Source organism: Amblyomma mixtum, chromosome 3, assembly GCF_055824585.1.
Source record: "Amblyomma mixtum isolate Tamu chromosome 3, ASM5582458v1, whole genome shotgun sequence".
In the NCBI taxonomy this organism is placed as follows: Eukaryota; Metazoa; Arthropoda; class Arachnida; order Ixodida; family Ixodidae; genus Amblyomma; species Amblyomma mixtum.
The window spans coordinates 108,227,656-108,255,058 of record NC_143014.1 but is presented as its reverse complement, the minus strand read 5'-3'; the positions used below and the strand labels follow the sequence as shown (position 1 = coordinate 108,255,058).

General features: G+C 48.4%; 2 protein-coding genes across 2 annotated transcripts; both read left to right on the top strand.

Annotated features, from left to right (window-relative positions):
- Positions 1 to 11,890: 11,890 nt before the first annotated feature.
- Positions 11,891 to 18,544, top strand: LOC149351308 (uncharacterized). Its single transcript, XM_089575607.1, has 3 exons — positions 11,891 to 12,175; positions 17,495 to 17,800; positions 17,915 to 18,544. Exons 1-3 carry the CDS (start codon positions 11,891 to 11,893, stop codon positions 18,542 to 18,544), a joined length of 1,221 nt encoding a protein of 406 aa, XP_089431733.1.
- Positions 18,545 to 26,526: 7,982 nt separating this feature from the next.
- LOC149351307 (uncharacterized) lies at positions 26,527 to 27,019 on the top strand. Its single transcript, XM_089575606.1, has 2 exons — positions 26,527 to 26,815; positions 26,877 to 27,019. The coding sequence occupies exons 1-2, from the start codon at positions 26,527 to 26,529 to the stop codon at positions 27,017 to 27,019; spliced, it is 432 nt and encodes a 143-aa protein (XP_089431732.1).
- Positions 27,020 to 27,403: the final 384 nt, after the last annotated feature.

Here is a 27,403-nt window from a genome sequence, read left to right as displayed (position 1 = left end):
GAAGCGTGGTCGCGATTGGAAAAAGTGGCGGCCGCCCTGGAGCTAGCTGTAGCAGCAAATTTTGAACTTTAGAAGTTCACAGAAAGCGACTTCTACAGCATCTGGGTGAAATTTCACATCGATGTGTGTAAAATGGACGTCTCGGTCGCGACCAACACGGCTTCCACCGTAAAAATGCGGAAAAGCTACTGTAAGAACGTCACCTGTCCTGTGTAGCAGTTTATCAAGATCCTCGATAAACCCAGAGTTGTAATTCCTGACACAATAATTCTTCCCCTAAGCTCTTAGGACGATAATGGCATCAGTTAATCGAATATTACTAAGGCTCATCCTCATCAGAAGACAGCCCGTATATATCGAGCTCAGATATTTCCAACTACTGGCGCTATCGTAGACGCAGATTATTCCCCCCGAAAATACTGAGTAAAAGTACGGGAATGTCGCGCATCATATATCGTAGTTCGATATATGAACAACGTGTCACGCCCTTCCAAATGACAGTCCTCCTAACAGCGCTCTTCGATTACGTTTCGCGCGCAGGGACTAGTCGGCTGCGCGGCCTTGAGCGCCTGCTGGCATCGTTAGGGCTGTGAAACCGTGCGACGAAGTGAACGTGTGCTTAAGGGTAGCTTTCTATGTATTATACTCATTTTCCACGCCACATTGTTGTCTTGCGGTGAAGCGGATCTAACGAACTATAATCTGGCGGTGCACCTTGACTGGTGTGCTTCGCTGCCGAAGGCGTTACGGAAACCACCTGCACTGTTAGTAAGCGACTGTTATAGAGTCGAGCCCCCTTATAACGAACCTCACGGTCACGCACATTGCGTTCGTTGTGTCCGAGGTTCGTAGTAAGTGGACTTCACATGTTGCAGCCAAACATGCAAAGCCGGGCACAAGTGCCGTTTATTTCTTAAAGAGGCTCCTTATCTGCTTCTGCTTCTTCAAAGTAGACCCTATCACGGCGCTTTCCAAGCTCGCCACTCCTAGCTAAGACACTTGCTGCTAAGAAGCTACACTGAGGATGTGATATAATTAATTGCGGTTGAAGCTTGCATAGCAGCTAGCGCTAGGCCGGCCACCTTGTCATCATCCTCGTATTAAATAGTTTATTTGCTTTAATTACTCCTCGGTACCACAAATTTTCTTTCCAACTCTCGGGAGTCTAAATTATCTAAAGCTTGTATGTATATTACAAACGTATTTAATACCCTTATTTGTAACTTTCTCTGCAGAAGCCTATACTTATGCTCATCCACACACAAGGAACGGAGGGGCAGGTCCTCGCAAATTGACCACATTAGCAAAACCTGGCCTTTCTCAGAGTAGAAATATACCTTGTTGGCATCTTGGAGATAAGGTATTGTTCTGGAGCGGATCGCGCACTTTCGTTGCCGCAGCCTATACAGGGTGGTCAAAATTAAACCTTACAATATGTTGCACATTACAGTTCGTACAATACTGCGAGGATTTTATACTCTTCTGTGAGCAGAAATAAAAACCGCTGGCATTCATAACGTCCGCATTGCACGTGATACAAAGGGCAGTGCAGGTTTAAGTGAGCGCACCGAACACACGCCGCGAACGCAACTCTGGCCTTGGTAGCCCGGGCAGCCCCGGCAACTCTTGCATACCAGCCGATAAATCAACAGCGCACAGCCACCACAGCTGTGCGTCGAGATGCCGGGCAGTCTGGCGCCCCCCAACACTTTACCGGGGATGTAGAGCCGATCACCGCAGCCAGCACCCAGGAAGACAACTGAAGCTGTCATAAGTGACGTGATCGATCAACTAGCCTGACAACTTTGCCCCTGTGGGAAGTCGCCCCTTGATATCACTGGTCCTTCCGCGCCATCGCTGCGCTTTAAGTACCCACAGGAGTGTAGACAGCGCGATTTTCACAAACTGCAGTTAATACTGCTCCTCGGTGTAAAATAAAATATACACTGCGACCCCGTTCTGAATCCGAAGCCGAGTCTTTCTTTTATGACGCGGCCGCAAATGTGGCAGCATTATTGCTTGCCATTCATTGCGCAGGCTTCTATTTTTAAAAATGTGGTGGGTGAGAGGAGGGTGCTTCTCATGTGCACTTAAAGTGCCCTCTCTGATAGCACAGAAAAATGGTTCTAGGCAGCCGTCGTTCGTTCCTATGGTCTTCACCCTTCGCCGCCGCGGTGGCTCAGTGGTTACAATAAAGAAAAAAAAGCGGTGGCTCAGTGGTTATGGTGCTCGGCTGCTGACCCGAAAGACGAGGGTTCGAATTCCGACGGAGTCGAAATTCTAGAGGCCCGTGTACTGCGCGATGTCAGTTTTTTTGCCTGGGGAATTTTCGATCCCAGGTGGTCGAAATTTCCGGAGCCCTTCACTACGGCGTCCCTTATACACTGAGTTGCTTTAGGACGTTAAACCCCCCCTTAAACAAACTAACAAACATCTTCACCCTTAACCAAAATCAACTACAGCGAATAAGTTTTCACATACTTAGTATGTGCACTTCTACGCACTTTTACAGGGGCAGCTGCCAGATGGGGACCGGAAGCTTTGCGTGGCGTCCGATTGGGTCCGGCGAACTCGCTTGCACCTCCTGGCTTCACCCTAACCCTCGGACCATTTTGATTCCCTCTGAGAAGCACGTGCTCAAGCGACAACATGCTACTGGACGTGATTTACAGCATCTACAATATATGCAGAAACGTGCAAAAAGAAATAGCTCAGAAGTGCAAGCGTCGTCCTACAGAGTTGGGAGGAGTCATCACGTTGGAGTCTAGAGACCGCGAGGCATTAATTGCTACTACGAAGGATAAAATCCAGAAGAAAACTAAAGAGCGCGCTCCGTCACACCTAAAGATGGAAGCATACCATTCGCTGCTTTGCCCACTTCTAGAGCATGAATCCCTTGTATGGAGCCCTTATTTCGCTAAAGGCATTGACAAGGTGGTATGCGTTCAGCGTGTCACTGTCAGATTTATTTTATCCGATTGTCAAATGTCCGCCTTTGTCACTAACATGTTACAAATCTAAAATCAACACCCCGGAATGTGTCACTACAGATGGCTAGAGTAAAGTTTCTTTATTTAATGTACGAAAACAAAACTGTCCTACCACATTATAAATATGCTTTGACACCACGGCTTAGGTCTAGGAGATTAAATCATTCCCTAATAACGACTGTACTTTGCCAGCATACCAGTTTTCCAGAAATCGTATTTCCCCTACATGATTGAGCAGTGGAACTCTCTCCCTTCGTTTTTTTGTTGAATGTTCAAATGTGAGCAAATTTAAACAGTTGCTATTAAACAGTTGCTATTCATACGCTCTAATACCCTTCTGCTTGGGTAGTACTAGCTGCCTGCAGTATTTCTAAATAAATAAATAAAATATACACGCACGCACGCACGCACGCACACGCACATCCGCGTCGTTCTGTTCCTTCCACAGATCTCGTACCGCACAAACGTTGTAGACTGTCTCGACTTATCGTCGTCGATCTTGGTGACTGCGTTGCACGGCGACAGGCGTACAGCTTTCATGCACCAGTGCCTGTGGCTTACGCTCACTTCACGATCATTTTGGAAGCGACGATCGCGCTTCGACATGCCGCTGCTGTCGATGTGACAGACATTACATGACAGCTAGCGTGGGCCCAATATTTGTTTAAAAGCGTGCATGTATGCATCAAAGATTCCTTCCTACCTAGTTTACCTTCGCGCGAACGCGGTCATTTCAGTTATATTTGAGATCTTTTTTTAAGCCAGTGGTGAAACTACGTGCCAGTGAATGCGAGCAGTTGGTTTGGCCATTCGGCAGGTTATAGTATGCTGCCGTATATGGATACGTATGCGTGCTTCATTCATGCGGCTATATTAACCATTAACCCTCTGATATTCCATTAGCTTAACCCTGTAATGCTTCAGATATCATTCAATTTCAATTTATTTCCCATGTACACATGATAAGGGCCGAGGGAAAAAAGCCAGAAATTGTGGCTTGACGTGCCCCTCGTCCCCTACATTGCAGGGAAGCAGGCAGCATATAAATGTTCTACACAAGTAGCATCCCAAAATGCAAACAATAGTTATCAAAAATGCTTTGGCGCATTATTAGAAAAAATGACAAGGAATGAAGTGTACACAAAAAATGGTAACAAAAAAGGAAACAGAAAAATACATGTCATCGAAAAACAGGAATTCGGTTACTCAAATCAGGTTAACACTATACGAAAAACGAAAGAGATAAAGAAGCAGTGAAGAGATAAAGAAGAAGTCAAACCATGGTGAAATCTAAAAAGTAGCACATACACCACATACACCATGTATATCTTTGCGGCATGTTCGTGATGGATCAACCTTTGCAGCATGAAACTTATTTAAAAGACGGGGCAACGTGTTTGCTAGACTATGTGTGCCATATACGAGGGTACCCAAAAGAAACCGGACTAAATTTTTTGGTCGGCAAAGCTTCTGTGGTACCGCGTTTTGTCACTATGAGCGCATAGAACGAACATTCCAGAGTCAGTAAGCCGAATGCCGTCTGTGAAGGAGGTCAGACTAGTTTAGGCACAGTTTTAGAGTGACGGCTGTTTTGTGTGAGTGTCGTTTTTGCAATGGCTGATTTTCGTGAACAGCGTGCGCCGGTGAAATTCTGATTTTTGCTCGGAAAAAGTTGAATGGAAACTCTTGAAATATTAAGAAAGGCGTACAAGGACGATTCTATGGGGACAACTCAAGTGTTCCTGAATCGAATCCTGAATCAAAGCAACAATAATGCCAATGGAAAACTTCAAATTTACCTCGCCTCAAGAAAGCTCGTCAGGTGAAACCAAACCTCAAAACAATGCTGATTTGTTTTTTCGACGTGAGAGGAGTCGTCCATTGAGAATTTGTTCCGCAGGGTCAGACAGTTAGCCAGGCTTTCTACTTGGATGTTTTGAAAAGATTGGGCAACAGTGTGCGGTGAAAGCGGCCAGATTTGTGGCGGTCGGGTGACTGGATTTTTCATCATGGCAATGCCCCTGCTCACACAGCCCTGTTGCTACGACAATTTTGGACCAAAAATGGCATGACCCCTATTCCTCAACCCTCATACTCTCCCGACCTTGCCCCGTGCTACTTTCTTTGTTTCCTAGAATGAAAAAATAGGTGAACGGAAAGCGTTTCGCTGATGTTGCTGAGGTGAAGAAAAAAACGACGAAGGCACTGTCAAGCATCACAAAAGAAGAATTTAAACAATGTTTTGAAAAATGGAATGAAAGATTCGACAAGCGTATCATTGCAAGTGGAGAATACTTTGAAGGAGATTGAAGTTCTGTGCATAAAATGTGAACAAATAAGTTCAAACAAAAATAAGTCCGGTTTCTTTCGGGTACCCCCTCGTATTGTGCGGCATGTTGGAATATGCCACAGTTCGCTGTGTCTGCTAAGATAAACTTGTACATTTAGTGAAAGGTGTGCCGTGTCACGCATGTAAGTGTGCCGTGTCACGCAAGTTGATACAATAGCGTATGAATGGGATCAATTTCATTTATGTTCGCAGAACTGCATGAATCGTGCACAATACCAGTAGAAGAAACGGTATTTCCCAACGTATTTATTCCGAAAGCGTGATCAAAACGTGAGTTGCCACAGATGTGGGAGGCAAACTGGAAACTAAACCCATGCAGAAGCTTCCTTTCACAATTTCTTATAATTTCTTTGGTCGTAATGATGCATTGGCAGGAACCGGAGCAGTGGTGAGTTTCACCATGATTTACTGTAAGCGCCTTTGTTTTATCGTCCCTACATAATCAGAAATCTTTCAAATTAGCTTAAATGTTATTTACTATGCTGCAATAATTTTTTTCTCGATAAATCTCGCAGCTTTTTTTTTTTTTTGCATTGATGCCTTGAAGACAGTATTTGTGATGTACTCGCGGACGCTCCCAACTTTTATCCGACGTTTACAGCAAAATGCCTGGGAATCACAGCGGTAAAGTTGCGAAGAAACACCCATCACCCGTTTAATACGAGTCGGTGTTTGCCTACTCACGGCGTGTTTTCGCCCTCGGAGGTCACCACATAGTGAGAGCAGCTGGGCACCTTCAAGACTAGCACTTGAGGCGATCCAGGTCAATCTCGCTATACGCGGCGCAGCGCTGCCGTCCGACGCTCCTATCTTTAGCGGCGCTCCTGGGCGCCCGGAGCGCAGTGACCGCTCTGGGCGGCCGTGCCGGGATCCAGCTGGCTCCCCTCCGTAGATGCGCGCCTTGGGAGCAGCGAGGCCGGCTGCGAGTCTACGCCGCTGGGGACGCGCCCTGCAGACCTCCGCGGCCGTCCTTTCTCGAGACAAGTGAGCGCAATTTGGTGGAGAAATGGAGTTGGGCATTTCCTCTCAGGGAAAAGTATCAGGCGTGGCGCTCTCGAAGGTGCACTCTTAGTGCCGTTTTGCTATTCGGTTAAAGATGAGAGGATCGGAAAGCATTTTATTTATTATCGAAAAAGAAGACTACGCACGCGACAATGCACACACAGAAGGGCCGCTTAATGCGAAAGTGGGGGGCGTTTATTTATTGCCAATAAAGACAAGGGCAAAGCGGTGGCCACGGAGCGGGTAATTAGATCTTTGCGAATAAGCGAACCACTTCCTGCTATATACGCGTAAGCGCTAGAAAGCGACAGTGAAAAAGTTGAAAGGGGTGCAGACACAAAAATCTAACGCAAACAAAAGACGTGACTTGTTTCACTGGCGTAAGGAGGAGCCCCCTTGCATGGTTCAGTTTGTAGACGCAGAGTGGAACATAATTTAAAATGATGTTGAATGTTGCCCCAGGAGCTGCTCGGCATTTTCACACACATCGAATGACGTCACTATGCACTTGCCCTAATTATTGCGACGCCATCAAACCCAGTGGTTGTTCTCAGGAACAACCAGTGCTTGCCGCTGACGCCGACGTCATCACAATTGCGGTAATCCAGTTTGGCCTGTCGACCATGATGTTAAGTTGCACTTCAGCCCTGGCGCCAAACGAGACCGAAACTGCCGGCGCATAATGGCTTGAAACTAATTATTAACCTTGCGCACTAGTTTTCTGACCTCATTTTTATGACTACTAGGCCCGCTGTCCTCTTTCAAAGTGACCAAATGAACACCTGTAAATTTTGTGTCCGTACCCCTTAAAAGGTTAAAGGTCCATTGATCGGAGAGACACGTTACCGAAGCATATTTACGAAACAATTTTAGGTTCTCTAAATTGATCCTAAGCCCTCCTCTCCACCCCCTCCCCCTCTCTGCTTCTTCTTGCCTTGTGAGACAGACTGCGCACAGTATGGCATAGAGGAGGGCCTATTCTACACGATGTGTGTCTCCCAAGACAACACGAAGTAGAAAGGTTACAACAACCGACGATTGAGCGGCGCGGGGAAAAGCTGCCCATCTCAGACCCGAAAGCTTCATAGGAGCTGACCGGAAGGGCAAGAGCGGCTACAAGATACAAAATACTCTCGGAATAGGGGGACCGACCACCAATTTTAGGCCCAATAAGAAATGACGATGATGTCTTCTTCGGGGACCTGCTGGCAACCATGGTTACAAGGTAGATCGACGGCAGTGTCTCTCGCAAAACGGACGACTCGAGAATTAGTGTGGCCGGGCGCCAGAAGCACGAGGTGCACGCAATCTTCGCCGCGGTGGTGGTGCAGACCGCTCGGGCGCACTCACATTTTGATCATGCTTTGGAAATAAATACGTTGGGAAATACCGTTTCTTCTACTGGTATTGTCCAAGATTCATGCAGTTCTGCGAACACAAATGAAATTGATCCCATTTATACGCTATTGTATCAACGATGATATCTGAAGCACTACAGGGTTAAGCTAACGGAATATCAGAGGGTTAATGGTTAATATAGCCACATATCCACGGCGGGAGATCATCCTTATCGACTTCTCCTACCTCTACCTCGTCTCATTCTTCTTCCTCCTTTTTTTGCACTCTCTTTTCATGTACTACGTCACGAAGCCACAATTACACTGACGTTGATCTAGAATAATGACCCTTAAGCAGCGTATTACAATTAAAAAAAGTTCTGTTATCAAAACTGGGTGATCGCATGCCCGCAAAGAGCACATCAGCCGGCATCTAGCCACCATATCAGGTACTCACGACAAAGAAAATGATGAAGGGAGCTCGTTTCACCCTCGCGCGTCGCGCGGCATATGCGTCATCAAGTCGCGTTCGGTTTTGGTCACGCGACGAACGCGTCGGGCTGGCCGCTGACAGTTTCCCAGCTCCAAGAGCCACGTCACTGCTGCTGCATTGCTCGAAGACACCTGCGAAGACAGGGCCTGGCTGTCCCCACCTCGGTGCAACCCGATGATGTCCCAGCGCCCTGCTGAACCAACACTGGCGGCACCGGCGGCTCTCGGAGACGACCACGTCGACCCTTGGCACTGCTGCGAGGCCTTTCTTGAAGCCTGGTGCCGCGCACGAGCTGACGGTGAAACTCGAGCGCGGAGCTCCCCCGTTCTACTGGAAGCAGCTGTTATGTGCCCTGCCCCGTTGAGGCTCCATCACCCCTGCAGGTTCGAGTTGCAACAGCCGCAGCCGCAGGGGGACTACTCCTTCATGCTTCAAGCCTGGCAGCCAGGGACTAAGCGCCCACTTGTCAATGGAGGTACATGCACTCTTCACGCAGCTGTTAGCAGCGTTCATCTCATCGGCGAAGCAGAAAACGTTGTGTTCTTCGTCCAGTCTCCGAAATACAGTCGCGCCTTTGCTCAGACCAACCCTGTCGCCATTCTGCATCAGTGCGAGGTGCCCGCACCTGGCAACGAAGGTGATCGCGCTGATCGACGTGTACAGCTTGTCGGCCGTAACCTCAGTCGACGCCAAGTACGCCGTAGTCCTCGTCTGCGCCCGAGCGGTCCGCACCACCACCGCGGCGAAGATTGCGTGCACCTCGTGCTTCTGGCGCCCGGCCACACTAATTCTCGAGTCGTCCGTTTTGCGAGAGACACTGCCGTCGATCTACCTTGTAACCATGGTTGCCAGCAGGTCCCCGAAGAAGCGGCAGACCTCGTCGGCCTGCGCCTGCTTCTCGTCCAGGCTGGCGCTCGAGGACTCCACCCTGCTTTAGAACTTGCTGCTGGTTGGTCTGCTGCGCTGGCACCACCTGGCCTCGGTGTCGTCGTGCGACATGTCCTGCCGTATACGGCCTGCGCAGTCGACGGCTATCCTGACGTCGGAGTAGCCTGCGGGGTGGCAGCAGGACGCCGCACAGGGGAAGGAGATCGAACGCCAGTGGTGGGCTCCTCTTCACCGTCTTCACAGCGAATGAGTGAGCCTGTCAAATAACGAAGATGAGGCAAGCACTGGAGTTCGAGCTCAGACAACCCAACGTACGCCCGCTGCTGCTTCTGCGCTCAGCCGCCCCGCAGGCATGATTATGTACTTGAAGCTGAAGGCCTACCTGGCGCCAGCTGTTCAAGGACAAAAATATTTTCGAACGCGTCAAGACCTCGACCCATGGACGACCTAGTGGACATGCCATCGTTCACAATAACTGGACATTACTTGTGCTTCCGCTTTATAGACTATTTTTCTGCGATCTGGACATGTAAATAAAGTCTAAATTTATTAATTTCTTCCTCAAATTTATTGACTCAACATAACTGCGCGTTTTTTTTTTCAATGTATTGCTGACATATACTGGAGTACTGTTTTTCAAAGAAATACAGCATTTGTTCAGAAACAAGTCTTACTGAACTTCAAGGGGGCGTCCTTAATTCCGGAAGTGAGCCGCTATTAACGTGTGTGACTTGGCTCGAAACCTAGTATTGCATGATGCGAAAAAGCGCAAGAAGGCATTGAACATAGACCAGAAAAAAGTACACTCAAACTACGAAGTACTTTGTATGTGAGCGCTACTAGCCTCTTCTGTGTCCAGTCTTTCTGCTCTTCATTCACATCACTACCAAACATAAGTGTTGCCTAAAGCGCAAGACGCTAAGGATTCCCAAACATCGAGAGCCGTTAGCGCTATGGTGCTGATAAGTTTGGAAGCCAAAGACTCAGAGAAAGAAGAGCAGGAAGAAAGAGGGAAACCACCATGTCGAGATCTGACACGATCTGCTTTTACGAAGACAAGTTTGTGACGCCCAATGAGAGAGAGTATCAACTAGTGGCACTGACGCTACTCTTTTGCAAGAAATACCTTAGGGGGAAATTGTAATGCAACTGAAATCCGTATTAATCCTCGCAAAGCAATTAGTAGTACAAATGCTTTTGAGATGTAATTTTACTATGTTGTAAACGCCCTGCTAAAAAACTGGATTCTAAAACCTGCCCTCCAGAGAATACAATTTCATGACGTCGTTACTGAAAGGGCGGGTTGCCGCCGTGTTGAGGTGAATGGTGATGTATCGTAGCCTCTAGGGCTCACGCCCGAAATTTGGTGGAAATTAGAAATTGACCGGGGATGGTGACACCTGTATTCCGTTTTATGGGCCTTGATAGCTCATAAAAGTTTAGTTTTCACTGAGAGTGGTCTCTGTGTGATTAGGAGGCGGTACTCGTTAAGGGACAGGAAGGGAGCTAGTGGGTCAGGGAATAAACGAGAGTTGATGACATCCTACTCGAAACTGAGAAGGAGAAATGAGGTTGGACAGGGCACGTAATGGGAAACCAAGATTACCGATGGTCTTAACAGATAACGCAGTTGAATTCCAAGAGAAGGCAAGCGTAGCAGAGCCGGCAGAAAGATAGAGGGCGGTTTAGATTAGGACATTTGCGGCAATAGGAGGCCGCAGCAGGCAAACGACAGGGTTGATTGGAGGGATATGGGAGAGGCATTTGCCCTGCATTGGGCGTAGTTTTTCTGATGGTGCTAATGGTAACAATACTTACAGGCAAACTTCTCTTCGTCCTCAGTATTCCTATAAGCTATTGATTACCCACCTCGGTTAGTTCGGTTGCTGGGCTTCTGCGTTAGATGAATAATGTGTCTGCTGGTCGGGGTGCTTCCGTCTAGCTCCTTTGCAGTTTTGGCGATTTTCACGATGTAGAGGGGCGCCACCGTTGATTTAATATAAAAGCACCACAGAGGACTACCTCCGAGGTCGCCACGCACAGCATAGTAATTTTTTTTTAATTTCGCGATAAACTGATCCTTGTTTGTCACGGTGACCCATCGTTATGCCCAAGCACTCGAAGGTATCAAGAAATACATCAGCCAGAAGGAAGAGACCACTGTCTCGTGTTTGAAATTGGCCATCGTGAAGGCGGGGCGGACGATGGTCGACGAACGCTTTGAAGCATACGGGAGCCTTCCGCGCTTCGTCTACTTCGAAACGCGGCTGCCCCATTTCGTTTGTACGGAATAATATCGCTGAAACAGCTCCTCGCCGTGAAAAAAAAACAAATGTGTTCTCTTAATTAAGTGATCTCGTGCCCATAAGCAAGACATCAGCCGGCATATGGGCACTGTTGTATTTCTGGTTTTGGTTCTTGTTTCAATCACTGGATTCTCTTGTCTTTGTAGCTGAGTGCTTTGAGTTGGCTTATGTAACTGTCATGTCATTAAAGTTATAAATATTACTGTCCTTCTCAAACAGAGGGTCTTTCGCCTAAAACTCGCGCAGTGAACCTCATCTCCGTACCTTCGGCGCCTTCGCCCCCACCGCAGGCACCACTCAAGGTAATCAGGAGAAAGAGAAAGACGAAGGGAGCTCGTTTCACCATCGCGCATAACACGGCACACCTGTCATCGAGCTGCCTTCAGCGCTAGTCACGCGTTGAACGTCTCGTACTGGAGGCAGACAGTTTTCAAGCCGCCAAGAGCCACGCCATTGCTGGTGCACTGCTCGAAGACAGCTGCAAAAGTCGGCCCTCGCTGACCCGATCTCGGTGCAATTCGACGATGTTCCAGCCATCTGCTGAACCAACACTGGCGGCACCGGCGGCGCTCGAAGACAACGACAGCCCTTGGCACTGCCGCGGAGCCGTTCTTGAAGCCTGGTGCGGCGCACGAGCCCGCGGTGGTACCCGAGAGCGGAGCGCCGGTATTCTGCTGGAAGTTGCTGTAGTGTGCCCTGCTGCGATGAAGCCGCATCGCCCCTACAGCTTCGAGTTGCAGCAGCCACAGCGGATCCACTCCTGCACGCTTCAAACCTGGCAGCCAGGGGGTGGGCGGCCACGTGTCAAGGTACGTGCACTATTTGAGCGGTTGTGGCCTGCGTTCATCTTACCGGCACAACAGAAAACGTTGTGCTCACAGCCCAGTCCTCGAAATTCCGTGTCGATTTAGCGCAGACCAACCTTCTCTCCATTCTCTGACAGTGCGAGGTGTCTACTCCTGACAATGGCCACGCTGGTCAACGTGGAAAGCGGGTCCGTCGTGGCCCCAGTCGCCGCCGGGCACGCCGTGGTCGTCGCCTGCGCCCGCGCCGTCCGTACCACCACCGCGGCGAAGGGCGCCGCACAGGGAAAGGAGATCGAACGCCAGTGGTGGGCTCCTCTTCGCCGTCCTCACAGCGAATCAGTGAGCCGGTCAGATAACGAAGATGAGGCAAGCACTGGCGTTCGAGCACGGGCCATCCAACGTGCGGGCCTCGGCTTCTGCGCCCATCCGCGCCGCCGGCCTGATTATGTACTTGAAGCTGAAGGTCGACCTGGCCGCCTGCTTTTCAAGGACAAAAATATTTTCGAACGCGTGAAAACTTCTACCCATGATCGACCTCGTGCACATTGCACCGTTCACAATGAGTGGACATTACTTGTGGTTCCACTTCATCGACCGTTTTTTTTTTTTTACGATCTCTACGTGTACTGTAAATTATGTCTAAATTTCTCAAGCTTTTGCTCAAATTTCTTAGCTCAATGTTATTAACTCCATATTTTTTCTTCAATGTATTGCTGATATTTACAGGAGTATGTTTTTGAAAGCTAATACCGGATTTTTCCGGAAAAATGTCTCACTGAGTTGCAAGGGGCTGTCTTTATACGGGAAGTGTGCCGCTATAAACGTTTGTGGCTTGGCTGTATATCTAGTGTTGCACGATGTGAATAAAGCTCAAGAAGGAATTGAACATAGTCGAGAGAAAAGTACACTCACGAGCTATGAAGTACTTTGCATGTGTGCACTACTAGTCTCTAATGCGTCCGACGTCTTTCTGCGCTTCATTCACATTCTACGAACCAACGCGTTACCTAAACTGCAAGACATAAATCATTCTAAAACATCGACAGCTGTTAGCACTGTGGTTCTGATAGTTTTGCAAGAAAAATGCTCAGAACAAGATGAACAAGAAGTAAGAGGGAAACCGCCATCTCGACTTCTTACATGATCTGCCTGGTTTCACGAAGTTTGTGACGCCCAACTCGAAGCACTGTCGCTGTTGCTTTGCAAGAAATGCCTTTGGGACGAATATTCACACCCCAATACATAACTGGCCGTAACTTGAGGTGAATTGTAATTGTAACTGAAATACGTATTAATCTGTGACAGCATAAGGCAATTAGTATCCCATTTGATTTTGAGATTTAATTTTACTATATTGGAATATATCATTTTAATAGCACACCTAATCATGCATAAATCCTGCGCTTTCACCCTGTCGTATTTTTCAAGCAACATCTCTGGAAAAGAACCTCAGGTTATTCGGACAAAGGGAAGATTGAAACGAACGCTGGCGTTGCACTTAGTATTTAACCGCTGGCAGCACTTAGTATTTAAGCGCTGGCAAGTGCTGTGTCTCTGGGTCAGACAGTTATATTTCTTTTCCGCAATACAAGCTGCACGCAAATACATACCGACAAGGAAGATGCTGAAAGAAATACCTAATGAGATGGTGTAGAAAACACTAATTTGCAAATGAAACTGGTGGTCGGCCCCGCTATTCTGGAATTCCACTGGACTTGAGATAGTGTAATTCAATGATACAATTCAAGGTTTTCTGCTTTTTTTTCTTTTCTGCTTCAAGAACATAGCGTTAAACTCGGCGCGTCGGTAGCCCGCAGCTGAACTTGGCAAAACATCATTCTTTCGCGTGGCTCCTAATATCACTCAATCAAGCGCCTTTTCGTGCGCCACACCTTTCACAGTTATTTACCACGTTTTGGGGGCGCTTTTCCGCCGTTCCGTGTCAGTGGAAAGAGAGAAACAAGTGCGAAGACGGAGCCAGGCGAAGCAAGAAAGCACTTTATTCACGCGCGCTCAAGACGCCCTGCTAAAAAACTGGATTCAGAAATCTTTCCTTCCGAGAGTTAAATTTGATAACGTCCGAACCGAAAGGGCGGGTTGCCACCGTGTTGAAGTGAATGGTGGTGTATCGTAGCTTCTGAGATCCACGGCCAAAATTTGGTGTCGACGCACTCATTTTACTTGGGAAATCGACCGGGGATGGCGACACGCGTATTTCGTTTTATGGTCTTTGATAACGTATAAAAACTTCACTTTCACTGAGAGTGTTTTCTTTGTGATTAGAAGGCGGTACTCTGAAGGACAGGAAGAGAGCAAGTGGGCCAGGGGATAAACGAGAGTTAATAATATCCTATAAACAAAGTTAAACAATCAGCAGCGATGGCGTAGAGGCAGAGCATCAGCCTCAGATGCTAGAGGACCGCGGTTCGGATCCCGGTGCACGCGATTCACCGCCGGATATATAAAAAAAACTTCGCGTGTTGATGGAATTGCATAACCAGGCCACAAGCGCAGCCTGATCCTGATGCCCAAAGCCGACAACCATCTCCCTCACCAAAACAGGATTTTGCCACCGTGGTGCAGGACGGGGAGCAGATAATGCTAGAAAAATTGGTCACCCTGTAAAAGCAATGCCTCATTACTTTGAGCGCACCGGAATCTTAGAAGAACGCTAACATTGCCTTAATCCATAAGAAAAGGGACATCAAAGACTGATCAGCATACTGTCCCTTAGCTACGAGGTATTCACATAGGTAATTGCAAATAGAATCACAACTTTAGACTTCCAGAGACCAGGCTGGCTTTCGTAAAGGCTACTCAACGATAGACCATATCGACACCATCAGTCAGGAGACAAAGAAATGCGCAGAATATAACCAACCCGTATGTGTAACCTTTATAGATTACAAGAAACCATTTCACTCAGTCAAAACAATCGGCAGTCATGCAGGCATTAAGAATTCAGGATGTGGATAAGCTCGTATAAAGATACTGAAAGATATCTATGTGGCTGCCCAGCCCCATGAACCTCCATAAAGAAAGTTTTAAAATCGCAATAAGGAAATGTGCCAGGCAGCGAGACGCGACCTCTCTAATGCTATTCACCGCCTGTTTACCGGAGGTATTCAGTGACCTGCATTTTGAACAGTTGGGAATAAGATAAAATTGAGAATACCTTAGTAATCTGCGATTCGCTGATGGCATTGCCTTGCTATTTAATTCAGTGGATGAATCGCAAAGCAAGATCAATGAGCTAGCTAGACAGGAAAAGCAGAGCGGTGGGTCGAAAAATCATAATGCAGAAAACTAACGTAATGTTTCACAGTCTCTGAAAGTGACAGCAGCTTAAAATAGAGAGCGAGGCGCTGGAGGTAGTAAGAGAATATGTCTATTTAGGGCAGGTAGAGACCGCAGATCCCGACCACGACAATGAAATAACTAAAAGAATAAGATTAGGGTGAAGTGAATTGGCAGGTACTCTCATATCATGAATGGTAGTTTAACAGTATCCCTCACGAAATAAATATACAGCTATGTATTACCTGTACTCACCTATGGGGCAGAAACGTGGGGGCTAACGAAAAGGGTTCAAGTTAAACTGACAACGCAGCAAGCAATAGAAAGGCAAATTATAGGGGCAACATCAAGAGATAGGAAGAGACCAGAGTGGGTCAGGGCAGAAACGCGAGTTGATAATATCGTAGTCGAAATCAAAAGGAATAAATGGGCTTGGGCAGGGAATCTAATGCAAAGGCAATATTCATAAACTCAGCTGCCACTTGCCACGGCGGGCAGCTTGCTTACATTTCGGTGTGCAGGTTGTGATGACGTCACAAGGCCACATGATCAAGATGGGCCACTTGTCTCTTGGGTTGCTCCTCTGGGGATTTTTCTTTGATTTCGTGGAGATGGTCGGATATGGATTTTGGTCCGAATCAGCCAAGGTCAAATTTCGGAGGTGAGCCGGGCAAATTTTTTTTTAACAACTCGGGGCAAATTTGGAGGTCGCCATCATGTCGGGCACGCTCCATTATGGTCGGACATCGATTTCGGTCCAAATCGTACAAGGTCAAATTTCGAGGGGTGGGTGGGCCAAAATTTGGTAGTGACCCGCGTCATATTTTGAGATTACCATCGCGATGCAAATATTCAAATTAGTCTGGACATCGATTTCGGTCCAACTCGATGAAGGTCAACTTTCGGGGGTAAGGTGGGCCAAATTTGAGGGGTGGGATCGGCAACACTGAGTAGAGCTACCGTTCTAAAACCTGTTTCGAACGGCCGCGGTGGCTTGAGCGGACAGAGCGACAAGGTTCCCGGTTGGAATTTTTCGCCGCGCCATGCCCCTCGCTCGCTTCCATGTGACACAGCATTAAAGTGGCTCTGGAAGGAGCTCTAATAAGTTGCGGTATGTCTGGGATGTTAGAGCACGCCGCTTCACGAATATTGTCCAGCAAGAATTCTTTTAATCCGCTTTTGTATATACTGAGTTAAGGGCAGTCAAAAGTTGAATTACAGCGTCTTCGCGCCTTCCCCTCCCCTCTCGTCACTTTTTGCACGTTGGAAGGTCGGCGCTAATCCACCGGCCCCACCTCCGTGGGCGATGCTTCCCGACTCGCCGGAGCTACGCGAATTATTGGCTGCGTTCATGGTAGTTGTCTGACGTCTGAAAGAATCTAACCAGTAGCCATCTCTCAACATGTATACGCAGGTGCGAGCCACAGAGAAGAGTGCGAGCATGAAAAAGCCACCGGGAAGGGCTCACCAACTTTTGCGCGTGATTGTGGGTTCTCTGCTGCGTGTAGAGAGGTAGTACTTGGATCAGACGTTCATGACAACACAATGCAACGATTGAGTGAGTTGATGTGCTCTCCTCGGAAAGTATTTCAGAGCCCCTTTAAAGGCTAGATAAGGCCGCTGCATACGTATCTCGCTTTCTTCAACTTCTTTGCATTCTTCTTCCTTATTTATACTACTTTTTCTTAGGTGACGTCATGAAGCGACTCAGTACAATGTCATTTATACCAAATAATGTCGCTTCAATAGCTTCTCGCGTAAAAATATCGTATGCTCACAATCTAGTGATCACGTGCACGTGAACAGCACATCAGCCAACATCGGACACCGTTCTGGGTTCCCACGATAAAGAGAAGGACGAAGGAAGCTGGTTTACGTGTGATCGAGGCCATTCAGCCCGAGGACATCATCATCATCATCACGCTCAGCGCTAGTCGAACATCTCGCGCTGGACGAAGACATTTTTCAATCCGCCAGGAGCCACGTCACTGCTGCTGCACTGCTCGAAGACACCGGCGAAGCTAGGCCTCGCCGTCCCCATCTCGGTGCAACTGGACGATATTTCAGCTATCTGCTGAGCCAACACTGGCGGCACCGGCGACGCTCGTACACGACGTCGACCCTTGCCACGGCCGTGGAGCCTGGTACGGCGCAAGAGCCCGCGGTGGTACCCGAGCGCGGCACGCCACTGTTCTACTGGGAGTTGCTGTTGTGTGCCCTGCTGCGATGAAGCCGCATCGCCCTTACAGCTTCGAGTTGCAGCAGCCACAGCTGAACCACTCCTTCATGCTTCACACTTGGCAGCCAGGGGGTGAGCGGCCACTTGTCAAGGTACGTTCGACGTGCACTCTTAGGGCGGTTCTGGCCTGCATTCCTCTTACCCGCACAACAGAAAACGTTGTTCTCTCCGCCCAGTCCTCAAAACGCCGTGTCGATTTAGCGCAGACTAGCCTTCTCTCCATTCTCCAACAGTGCGAGCTGTCTACTCTTGACAATGGCCGGGCTGGTCAACGTGGAAAGCGGGTCGGTCATGAGCGCAGTCGACGCCGAGCACGCCGGGCATGCCGTGGTCGTCGTCTGCGACCGCGCAGCCCGCACCGCCACCGCGGAGAAGATGACCACTTCGTGTTCCTGGCACCCGGTCACGCTGCTGCTCGAGTCCACCATATTCCGATAGACCCCGCCGTCGATGAACTTAGTGCTCGCGGTTGCCTCCAGGATCCCGAACAAGCGGAAGACGTCGTCGACCTGCGCCTGGTTCTCGTCCAGGCTGGCGCTCAACCACTCCATCTTGCCATATACCTTGCTGCTGGTAGATCTGCGGCGCTGGTACCACCTGGCCTCCGTGTTCTCGTACCACATGTCCTGCAGTGTGCGGCCTACGCAGCCAACGGCTATCATGACGTCATAGTTGCCTGCGGGGCGGCTGTAGGACGCCGGACCACTGAAGTAGATCGAACGCCAGTGCTGGGCTCCCACTCGCCGACTTCAGACGGAATGAGTGAGCCTGTCATAATAACAAAGATGAGGCAAGCACTGGCGTTCGAGCTAAGTAGCCCAAAATTGCTCCCATAGCTTCTGCGCCCAGCCGCCCCGCTGGCATGATTATGTACTTGAAGCTGAAGATCGACGTCGCCGCCTGCTGTTTAAGGACAAAAACATATGCGGACGCGTCAAGACCTGCACCCATGGTGGGCGTCCTGGACATGGCGTCGTGCACAATCATTGGACATTACGCGTGCTTCCGCTTCTCAGACTATTTCATTTTTTACGGTCTGATCGTGTAAATATTATCTAAATTTCTCAAATGTTCACTTAATTTCTTAATGTTATTGACTCGGCTTTTTTTTCTCCAATTTTTAGTTCATATTTACTGGAGCACTGTTATTCAAAGAAATACATGGTTTGTCCAGAAACAAGTCTCACTGAGTGTGAAGGGGAAGCCGCCGCGGTGGCTCAGTGGTTATGGCACTCGGCTGCTAACCCGAAAGACGTGGGTTCGATCTCAGCCTCGGCGGTCGTATTTCGATGGCGCGTAATGCTAGAGGCCCGTGTACTGTGCCTTGTCAGTGCACGTTAAAGAACCCCAGGTGATCCAAATTTCATGAAGCCCTCCACTATAGCGTCCCTCATAGCCTGAGCTGCTTTGGAACGTTAAATCCCATAAGCCAAAACGAATGTCAATGGAGTGGCTTCATTACAGGAAGGAAACTTTAATGCCACTATTAACAAAGGTTGCTTGGCTGGTTTGCTAGTTTTGCGTGATGTGAATAAAGCACTAGAAGGCATTGAACACAGACGAGAGAAACGTACTCAAATGAACTACGAAGTACTTTGTATGTGTGCGCTGCTAATTTCTAATGTGTCCGACATCTTTCTGCGCTTTGTACACAACACTACCAGCAACCGTGCTGCCCAAATTGCGAGGGCTGTGAGCGCTATGGTACGTGGTGATAAATTTTCGCGCTAAAAATTTAAAAACATGAAGAAGAAGTAAAACTGCCATCTCGAGTTACAACATGACCTGCTTTCACGGAGAAAAATGACGACCATTTGTTAGCACTGTCTCTGCTGCTTTGCAAGAAATGCCTTTGGGAGACATATTTACCCCAGAAATTCTTAAGTAGCTGGTACTTGAGGTGAGGCGGATTGTAGTTGTCATTGAAGTGCATGATATTCGATAAACGCACAAATTAGCAGCAGAATTGCTTTCGAGAAGTAATTTTGCTGTGTTGTAATCTAATGAATTGAACAGCGCACCGTAGGTGCATGAATCCCTCGTTTCCGCCGCGCCTTATTTTTCAAGGACGATCTCGGCAGAAGAACCTCGCGTTGGTTGGAAAAGCCCTAGACAGAAACGAACGTTCGTGTTGCACTGATACTTAACCGCTGTCAATCGCATCGTCTCTGGACCATACAATTATACTTTTCCAGTAATCAAAGCTGCGCTCAAATACATATCGAGACCGCTGCGGTGGCCTAGTCGTTTGAGTATCCACCTCGCATGCGGGAGGGGCGGGGTTCGATCCCCAGTGCCACCGATTACCCACCGTTTGATACAACGGGCAGAAGATTTCGCCTGCCTGGTGCTCTGCTTATTCAGGGTGAAATGTTTGGGAGATGGGTCTTTGACCCCACCTTGAGCAGAAGAAAAAACCTTATGCCATGCGCTCTTTGGCCACAGTTGCCCTTGCGCCAAAAAAAAATTCATCATCATCATCATCATCATCATCATCATCAAATGCATATCGAGAAGGGAGAGGCTGGAAGAAGTATGGAATGACAGGTAGCGTAATCCTATGTTACAATCCAAGCTTTTCGTCCTTTTCATAAGCTTCAAGAACACTGCGCTCACCTCAGCGCGGCAGTAGCGCGCAGCTTAACTCTGCAAAACATCGCCGCCTTCCCAGCAGCAGTGAGCGCAGCGCGCGGCTTGTAATTTATATAAATCCCACCGTTTCATTGTTTTTTGTGGGGTTTTGGGGGCTTTTTTTTTTTTCACCGGCTTAGGTGTGGCAGGGGAAAGAGAGAAACAAGTGCGCGGCCGGTGCCGGCCGAAGCAAGAAAGCAGTTTATTCACGCGACTCCTCGGAGCACGCGCTAGACGCTTGCCCAGAAACTTGGATTTGAAAATCTTCCCGCCAGTCGATTCGAACTCGTGACGTCCTCACCCAAAAGGACGGGTTGCCACCATTTTGAAGTGAATGGCGGTATAGCGTATAGCCTCTGGGATCCACGCCCAAGCTCCGTGTCGACGTGCGCTTTTTACTTGCGAAATCGAGCGTGGATGGCGACACCTATATTTCGTTTTATGGTGTTTTCTAGCTTATAAAAGCTTCGCTTTAGCTGAGAGTGGTCTCTTTGTGGTTAAAACAAGGTACTCCATCTATACAGGTCAACTTTTATTTGTTCTCAATGTGCTTTTATTCTAAGGATTACCTCGCTTCATTTGGTTCCTGGGTTTTTGAGTTAGATGAGCAACGTGTTTGCTTGTCCTGATGCTTCCCTCTAGCGCCTTAGCAACTTTTGGCGATTTTCACGACCTAGAAGGAGCACCACAGTCGATCCAAAATTATGGGGCCGCCGAAGTCATCCTGAGCGGGCAATGCGATAGCTGTGTGTTCTGGATCCATTGCGCACTAATTGACGTTGATGGAGACGACATTCAAAGCACAGTGCGAGAGACTGGCAGTTATACACGTGGAATGTTGTTTCCGGGCCCGTCTTTGCGGGGCAAAAGCACACTAGCGCCTTTCGCTTAGCTTAACCTACGGTTCTCCTCCAATTCCTGCCATCCTTCGTCCCATTTCCATCTTTCGGCCTTGAGTTTTCATTCCCTTCCTGATAAGCCATTCAAAACTACACCAAGGGACGGGTATCCGCCATTTCTATTTCTTTTCTTAAGTGCTTGCCCCGGCAGCACACACGACCTATCCAATTGATATTAGTACCAGCGCACACTTCCTTACTCCACAAGAACGACGCTGGCCACAATACGTCCCGAGAATTAACGGATCGGGCACGGGAAAAACATCTTCCCCCTTTGCTGAAGACCGCGAGTGATGGCATGGTTTAATACCTAGAAATTACAGTACCCTACCCTCTAGCTGAGACCCACCACCCTACGGGACACAGATCCTTAACAGAAGTCCAAGAAATGCTACGGAGGTACTTCAATCAGGATCACTCACTAATCCGGAGCTATATGCGGCCATGTTTCCGGCAGCATACTCCCCCCTATGTAAACTATGCAGCCAAGAAGCCGATTAGTCACAAATTTTATGGGCATGTGCCAAGGGCGCACCACTTCAGGAATAGCAGTTCACTAATCCCGACGATCGAGAAGCCGCTTTGGTCATCTCCGACCAGGACACGCAAGACCGGGCGATCGAGAGAGCCAAGGAGGTCGTCAAAGCCCAAGGGCTCTTGACCATCTGACCGAACCTCGAACACCATCACTAACTTGACCAATAAAGGATTTTCCTCCTCCTCTCCCTTAAAAACACTGTAGCACAACCAAAGACGAGGACAAAAATAAGCAGAAGTAACACCACAAGCGCTATAGCGTTCCCTGTGTTCATTTTTGTCCTCGTCTTTGGTTGCGCTACAGTGTTTTGAAGCTATGTACTACCAACAGGCCCAAAAAGCCATCCTCTTTCTTCCCGTCCTAGAGACAACGATCTTGTTTTTTCCTGGCCCTAATCGTGTCTTATCTCAGGATTTCCTTGATTGTAGTACTTGACTTTTCCCTCCAACTACCCTGTATTTTTACGGCCAAGCTTTCCTCGCTGTCTACGGGACACAGCCGCATTTCCAATCTACCATACCTCCATTTCACTGAGATAACCGATCCCGTAGTGTTAATTTTACGGGTCTGCCTATATAGAAACACGAATTTAATTTTTTTTTTTTTAGATTTTACTCGCTGTAATTTTACCACTGTATGCATATATTATTAAATAAACAGGTTTTTCATCTCGGGAAAAAAATTCGGCTGTGGCGTAGGGTTATAATGCGGTGGTAAGCTAAGATAATCTGTCCGCGCCGCCGTCTCTTGTAATCCCTCTCGCCGCGATAAACGTATTTATTGATTAAGGCGAAAGCCTTTAATGCCTCCTACTGTCGTTAGCAGCCGTGTCGGCAGCCGTGTCGACAGCCGTGTCGGCAGATGTGTCGGCAGATGTGTCCGCGTTTTGACGGGTGTCCACCGAGATATGTGAGACAGTTACTGCGTAATTTCCTTTCCTCAAATACAATTTTCAGTTTCTTCATTACGGCCCCTCTTTCTCTCTCTTCTTTCACTCCCACTTCCTCCCTTCCTGTACGGTGCGGTTAAGGTGTCCACCGAGATGACAGAGAATTGCAGCGCCATTTCCTTTCCTCAGAAAGCGTTGCGTTCAAAGGGCAAGGCATCGAGCCGAACGGGTGGTGGCGTTCCGTGGACTCCCTGGCAGCTCTACAACACGCCGTCGCGTTCCACCCCTAAAGGCGAAGCTTAAGCGTCATTAATTAGCAGTCAAGTAGTACTTAGTCAGTAATCAGTAATTAGTCACTAATTAGTAATTTGTCATTACTTCGTCATGAATTATGTTGGTTGGTTGGTTTATGGGGTTTAACGTCCTAAAGCGACTCAGGCTATGAGAGACGCCGTAGTGAAGAGCTCCGGAAATTTCGACCACCTGGGGTTCTTTAACGTGCACTGACATCGCACAGTACACGGGCCTCTAGAATTTCTCCTCCAAAGAAATTCCAGCCGCCGCGGCCGGGATCGAACCCGCGTCTTTTGGGTCAGAAGCCGAGCACCGTAACCACTGAGACACCGCGGCGGCCCATCATGAGTTATGTGTGACATAATGCAATGGTGACGTCACCAGTGTCACATAGGCAAAGTGGTGCGGAAAACGCTTTCGCCTTTACGCACTTTAGACAGTCAAAGTGCCCCCTGAATTTTTATTTATTTATTTATTTATTTATTTATTTATTTATTTATTTATTTATTTATTTATTTATTTATTTATTTATTTATTTATTTATTTATTTATTTATTTATTTATCATGTCATCCACCCACCTGACACTCTCAACGGCCCTGTTATGATTTTGCTCTCTCCAGTACAGATGTCGATACTGTGGCAGCCTCCCAGTTACTCCAGTAGTGATAGATGTTGAAATTTGGCGGCACGCTTTGATTCGTCCTTGGTGATCATTCGACACCTGTAATATCATCACTGTCTCGACCGAGCAGGGAATTTCCAGACATCCGGCTGAGAGGCTCTGGTGTGACGACAGCTCTAAAGCTTTCGCATTAATGGCGCTCAAAAGGACTCCGTCCGTGAACCCTTCGTGAACCCCTCGTGTGGCCTAACCAGTCTTTTTTCGAAACTGTCGAGGAATAAACAGGTTACAAGGAACAAACCGCTGTCTGGCGTATAAAAACGGCTGGCGTGAAAGCGCAGCAGAAGATAGTCGCCGCGTGCTTTTAAGAGATTTTAAATCAATTGCATCAAGAACGAGCTTGGAAACGGGTGAATTAAAATCAGGAGATCAAGTAAACAAGACTCAGCGATTATCACTTTGTCAGACTTTTAAAAAAATAATGAGCCACAAAACGTGGCCAGCCACTGTCGTGTGAGTTTTAACTGATAAAGCTGCAGCAGTCTGCATTTTCTCGCGCTCCTAAATTCTATTAACCATGTGCCGCTTTAAATAAGAATGTGTATTTATAATCGTGTGTGCAGGTGAAAAGCGAGAACAGTAAGGTAGCCTATCCCGCACATTGTTTCCTTGCAGCAATTAAGCGCGTCTTGTGCTCTAAACTTGTAGGCAGTGATAGAAGTCACATCATACCCAACAATTCCGGACAAAAGCATTTTTTAGCCGGATGAACGCAATTTTTTTCATATAATGGAAGATTTCGCTACAACAATCAATATATTCGCAGATCACCCGACGACAGTCGAACTTTTTTTTTTTTTCATTAACGTTTTTGCTATCGTCAAATCATTTCCCCATTGGTTTTCTATGGGAGTCTTAACTATTCGATGCGGTCGGTGGAAACATTTCAAAAGAAAGATTTTGCTACATATCCGAAGAATGGACCACTGTCTTCAATATTTCCGTCAAAAGATCTTACAGTTTTCTAATTTTCAAAATTTTTGTCCAAAATTGCTGGAGGTCTATGAATGTGGGGTTACTGTGATAAAATACTTTTCGTTCTATTTTTATCATTTGTTTGCCTGACTTACTGATCACAGCGAGAGCATGGGGCAATGACGAAATGCAAAAGGGGCCAGAATGAAATGGAATTCGAATTAAATAGCCATTTCACCCTACCCAACTTTACGCGACTACAGACACACCATATCATCATGCATACATGCCTAACAACCCTGTCAATACAAAGACAGTCGAGCGCAAAACTGCTCGCGTTTTAAATGCACCGGTTATCGCGTATGTTCAGCGATGTGTCTTGACAAATAGTGCCTCATATTTACATAGGCTGTTCCAGTCCGTCCAAGCAAATCTTTTTTTATAAATATAGCCTGTGTGCCTGATAATAGCGCTTTCATGGTCTTGCAAGCATTCCACTACAGCCCCGCCGCGGTGGCTCAGTGATTACGGCGCTCGGCTGCTGGCCCGAAAGACGCAGGTTCGATCCCAGCCGCGGCGGCCGAATTTCGATGGAGGCGAAATTCTAGAGGCCCGTGTACTGCGCGATGTCAGTGCAGGTTGAAGAACCCCAGGGGGTCGAAATTTCCAGAGTGCTCCACTTCCCTCATAGCCTGAGTCGCATTAGGAGGTTAAACCCCATTAAACCAAACCATTCCACCGCAGAGGAAAATCTTCCTGTTTCCATGCTCTATCTGTGTTACTGCAATAGAACAGTAAATCAAGGTTTTTTTAGCAGCTCATCTATCTCGTTGGCAGCCAAACATACATCCAACAGTGCTACTAGGATATATTTACAGGAAAACTGTCACAAAAACTTGTCTGAATGTTCCTGCGACGCAGTCGCAATGGAGCGAACAACATGGTTCCCGCTCGACTATCCTTCTTGGACGAGTTCGCGGCACCGCAACAGCATAGCGTCTATTTCGTAAAAAGTTGCCCAGACAACGACCCCGATGCTGGAAGAACAGCAAAGCGGAGCCTAACGGCCGAATGTAGCCTTTGTCGACATTTCTGGCCTTCTTTTTCTACTTCTTTTCATATTTCTTTGTTTTCTTCTGCTCCTTTTTCTTCGGTGACGTCACAAAGCGAGTGATTACACTGACGTTTATCTCGAATAATGTCCTATAAGCAGCCTCTCGCTGAAAAAAAAAAGTAGCATCCTCACAATTGAACGATCGCATGCCCACGAAGAGAACATCAGCCGGCACCATTCAGATACTCACGACAAAGAGGAGGATGAAGGGGGCCCGTCTCACCATCGCGTGCCACGCGGCATACGCGTCATCGAGTCGTATTCGGCGTTGGTCACGCGACGAACGCATCTTTCAGGCCGCAGCCAGTTTTCCAGCTCCAAGAGCTACGTCACTGCTGCTGCAATGCTCGAAGACACCTGCGAAGACAGGGCCTGGCTGTTCCCACCTCGCTGCAACGCGATGATGTCCCAGCGCTCTGCTCAACCAACAATGGCGGCACCGGCAGCTCTCGGAGACGACCACGTCGGCCCTTGGCACTGCCGCGGAGCCGTTCTTGAAGCCTGGTGCGGCGCACGAGCCCGCGGTGGTACCCGAGAGCAGAGCGCCGCTATTCTGCTGGGAGCTGATGTTGTGTGCCCTGCTGCGATGAAGCCGCATCGCCCCTACAGCTTCGAGTTGCAGCAGCCACAGCGGATCCACTCCTACACGCTTCAAACCTGGCAGCCAGGGGGTGGGCGGCCACTTGTCAAGGTACGTTCTGCTTGCACTCTTTGTGCGGTTCTGGCCTGCATTCCTCTTACCCGCACAACAGAAAACGTTGTGCTCTCAACCCAGTCCTCGAAATGCCGTGTCGATTTAGCGCAGACCAACCTTCTCTCCATTCTCTAACAGTGCGTGGTGTCTGCTCCTGACAATGGCCGCGCTGGTCAACGTGGAAAGCGGGTCGGTCGTGGCCCCAGTCGCCGCCGGGCACGCCGTGGTCGTCGCCTGCAACCGCGCCGACCGTACCACCACCGCGGCGAAGATAGCCACCTCGTGCTTCTGGCTCCAGGCCACGCTGCTGCTCGAGTCCACCGTGTTGCCCCCGCTGTCGATGAACCTGGTGCACATGGTTGCCTCCGGGTGCCCGAACAGGCGGAAGGCCCCGTCGACCTACCCCTGTTTCCCGCCCAGGCTGGCGTTCGAGGACTCCACCTTGCCGTATACCTTGCTGCTTTTAGGTCAGCGGCACTGGTACCATCGGCCCTCGGTTCCGTCGTGCCACATGGCCATGCGGTATTCGGCCGGCGCGTTCGACGGCTAGCATGGCGTCGGAGTCGCCTGCGGGGTGGGTGCAGGACGCCGCACAGGGGAAGGAGATCGGACGCCAGTGGTGGGCTCCTCTTCGCCGTCCTCACAGCGAGTGAGTGAGCCGGTTAACGAAGATGGGGCAAGCACTGGCGTTCGAGCCCAGGGCGGCTTCTGCACCCAGCCGCTCCGCTGCCATGATTATGTACTTGAAGCTGAAGACCACCCTGGCCAGCAGCGCTTCAAGGACAAAAACATTTTCTGACGAGTCAGTCCTCCAATGGTCAACGTCGGGGGCATGGCGTCGTTCAAAATTTTTGGACATTACTTGTGCTTCCGGTTTATAGACTATTTTATTTTTTACTGTCTGTACGTGAAATAATATCTAACTTTCTCAAATTTTTGCTTCATTTTTGGATGTAATGTTATTGAGTGAGCGTTTTTTCAGTGTTTTGCTGATAATAAGTTACTGGAGCATTGGCTTTCAAAGAATTGGTTTGGTT

Bases quoted from the DNA above. Each gene is read 5' to 3' on its own strand.
- LOC149351308 (XM_089575607.1), top strand. From the start codon at position 11,891: ATGTTCCAGCCATCTGCTGAACCAACACTGGCGGCACCGGCGGCGCTC. The intron at 12,176-17,494 runs GTACGTGCACTA...CGGCGAAGCTAG, and splicing joins GTGGGCGGCCACGTGTCAAG to GCCTCGCCGTCCCCATCTCG. The intron at 17,801-17,914 runs GTACGTTCGACG...GATTTAGCGCAG, and splicing joins GTGAGCGGCCACTTGTCAAG to ACTAGCCTTCTCTCCATTCT.
- LOC149351307 (XM_089575606.1), top strand. From the start codon at position 26,527: ATGGCCGCGCTGGTCAACGTGGAAAGCGGGTCGGTCGTGGCCCCAGTC. The intron at 26,816-26,876 runs ATACCTTGCTGC...TCCGTCGTGCCA, and splicing joins CGAGGACTCCACCTTGCCGT to CATGGCCATGCGGTATTCGG.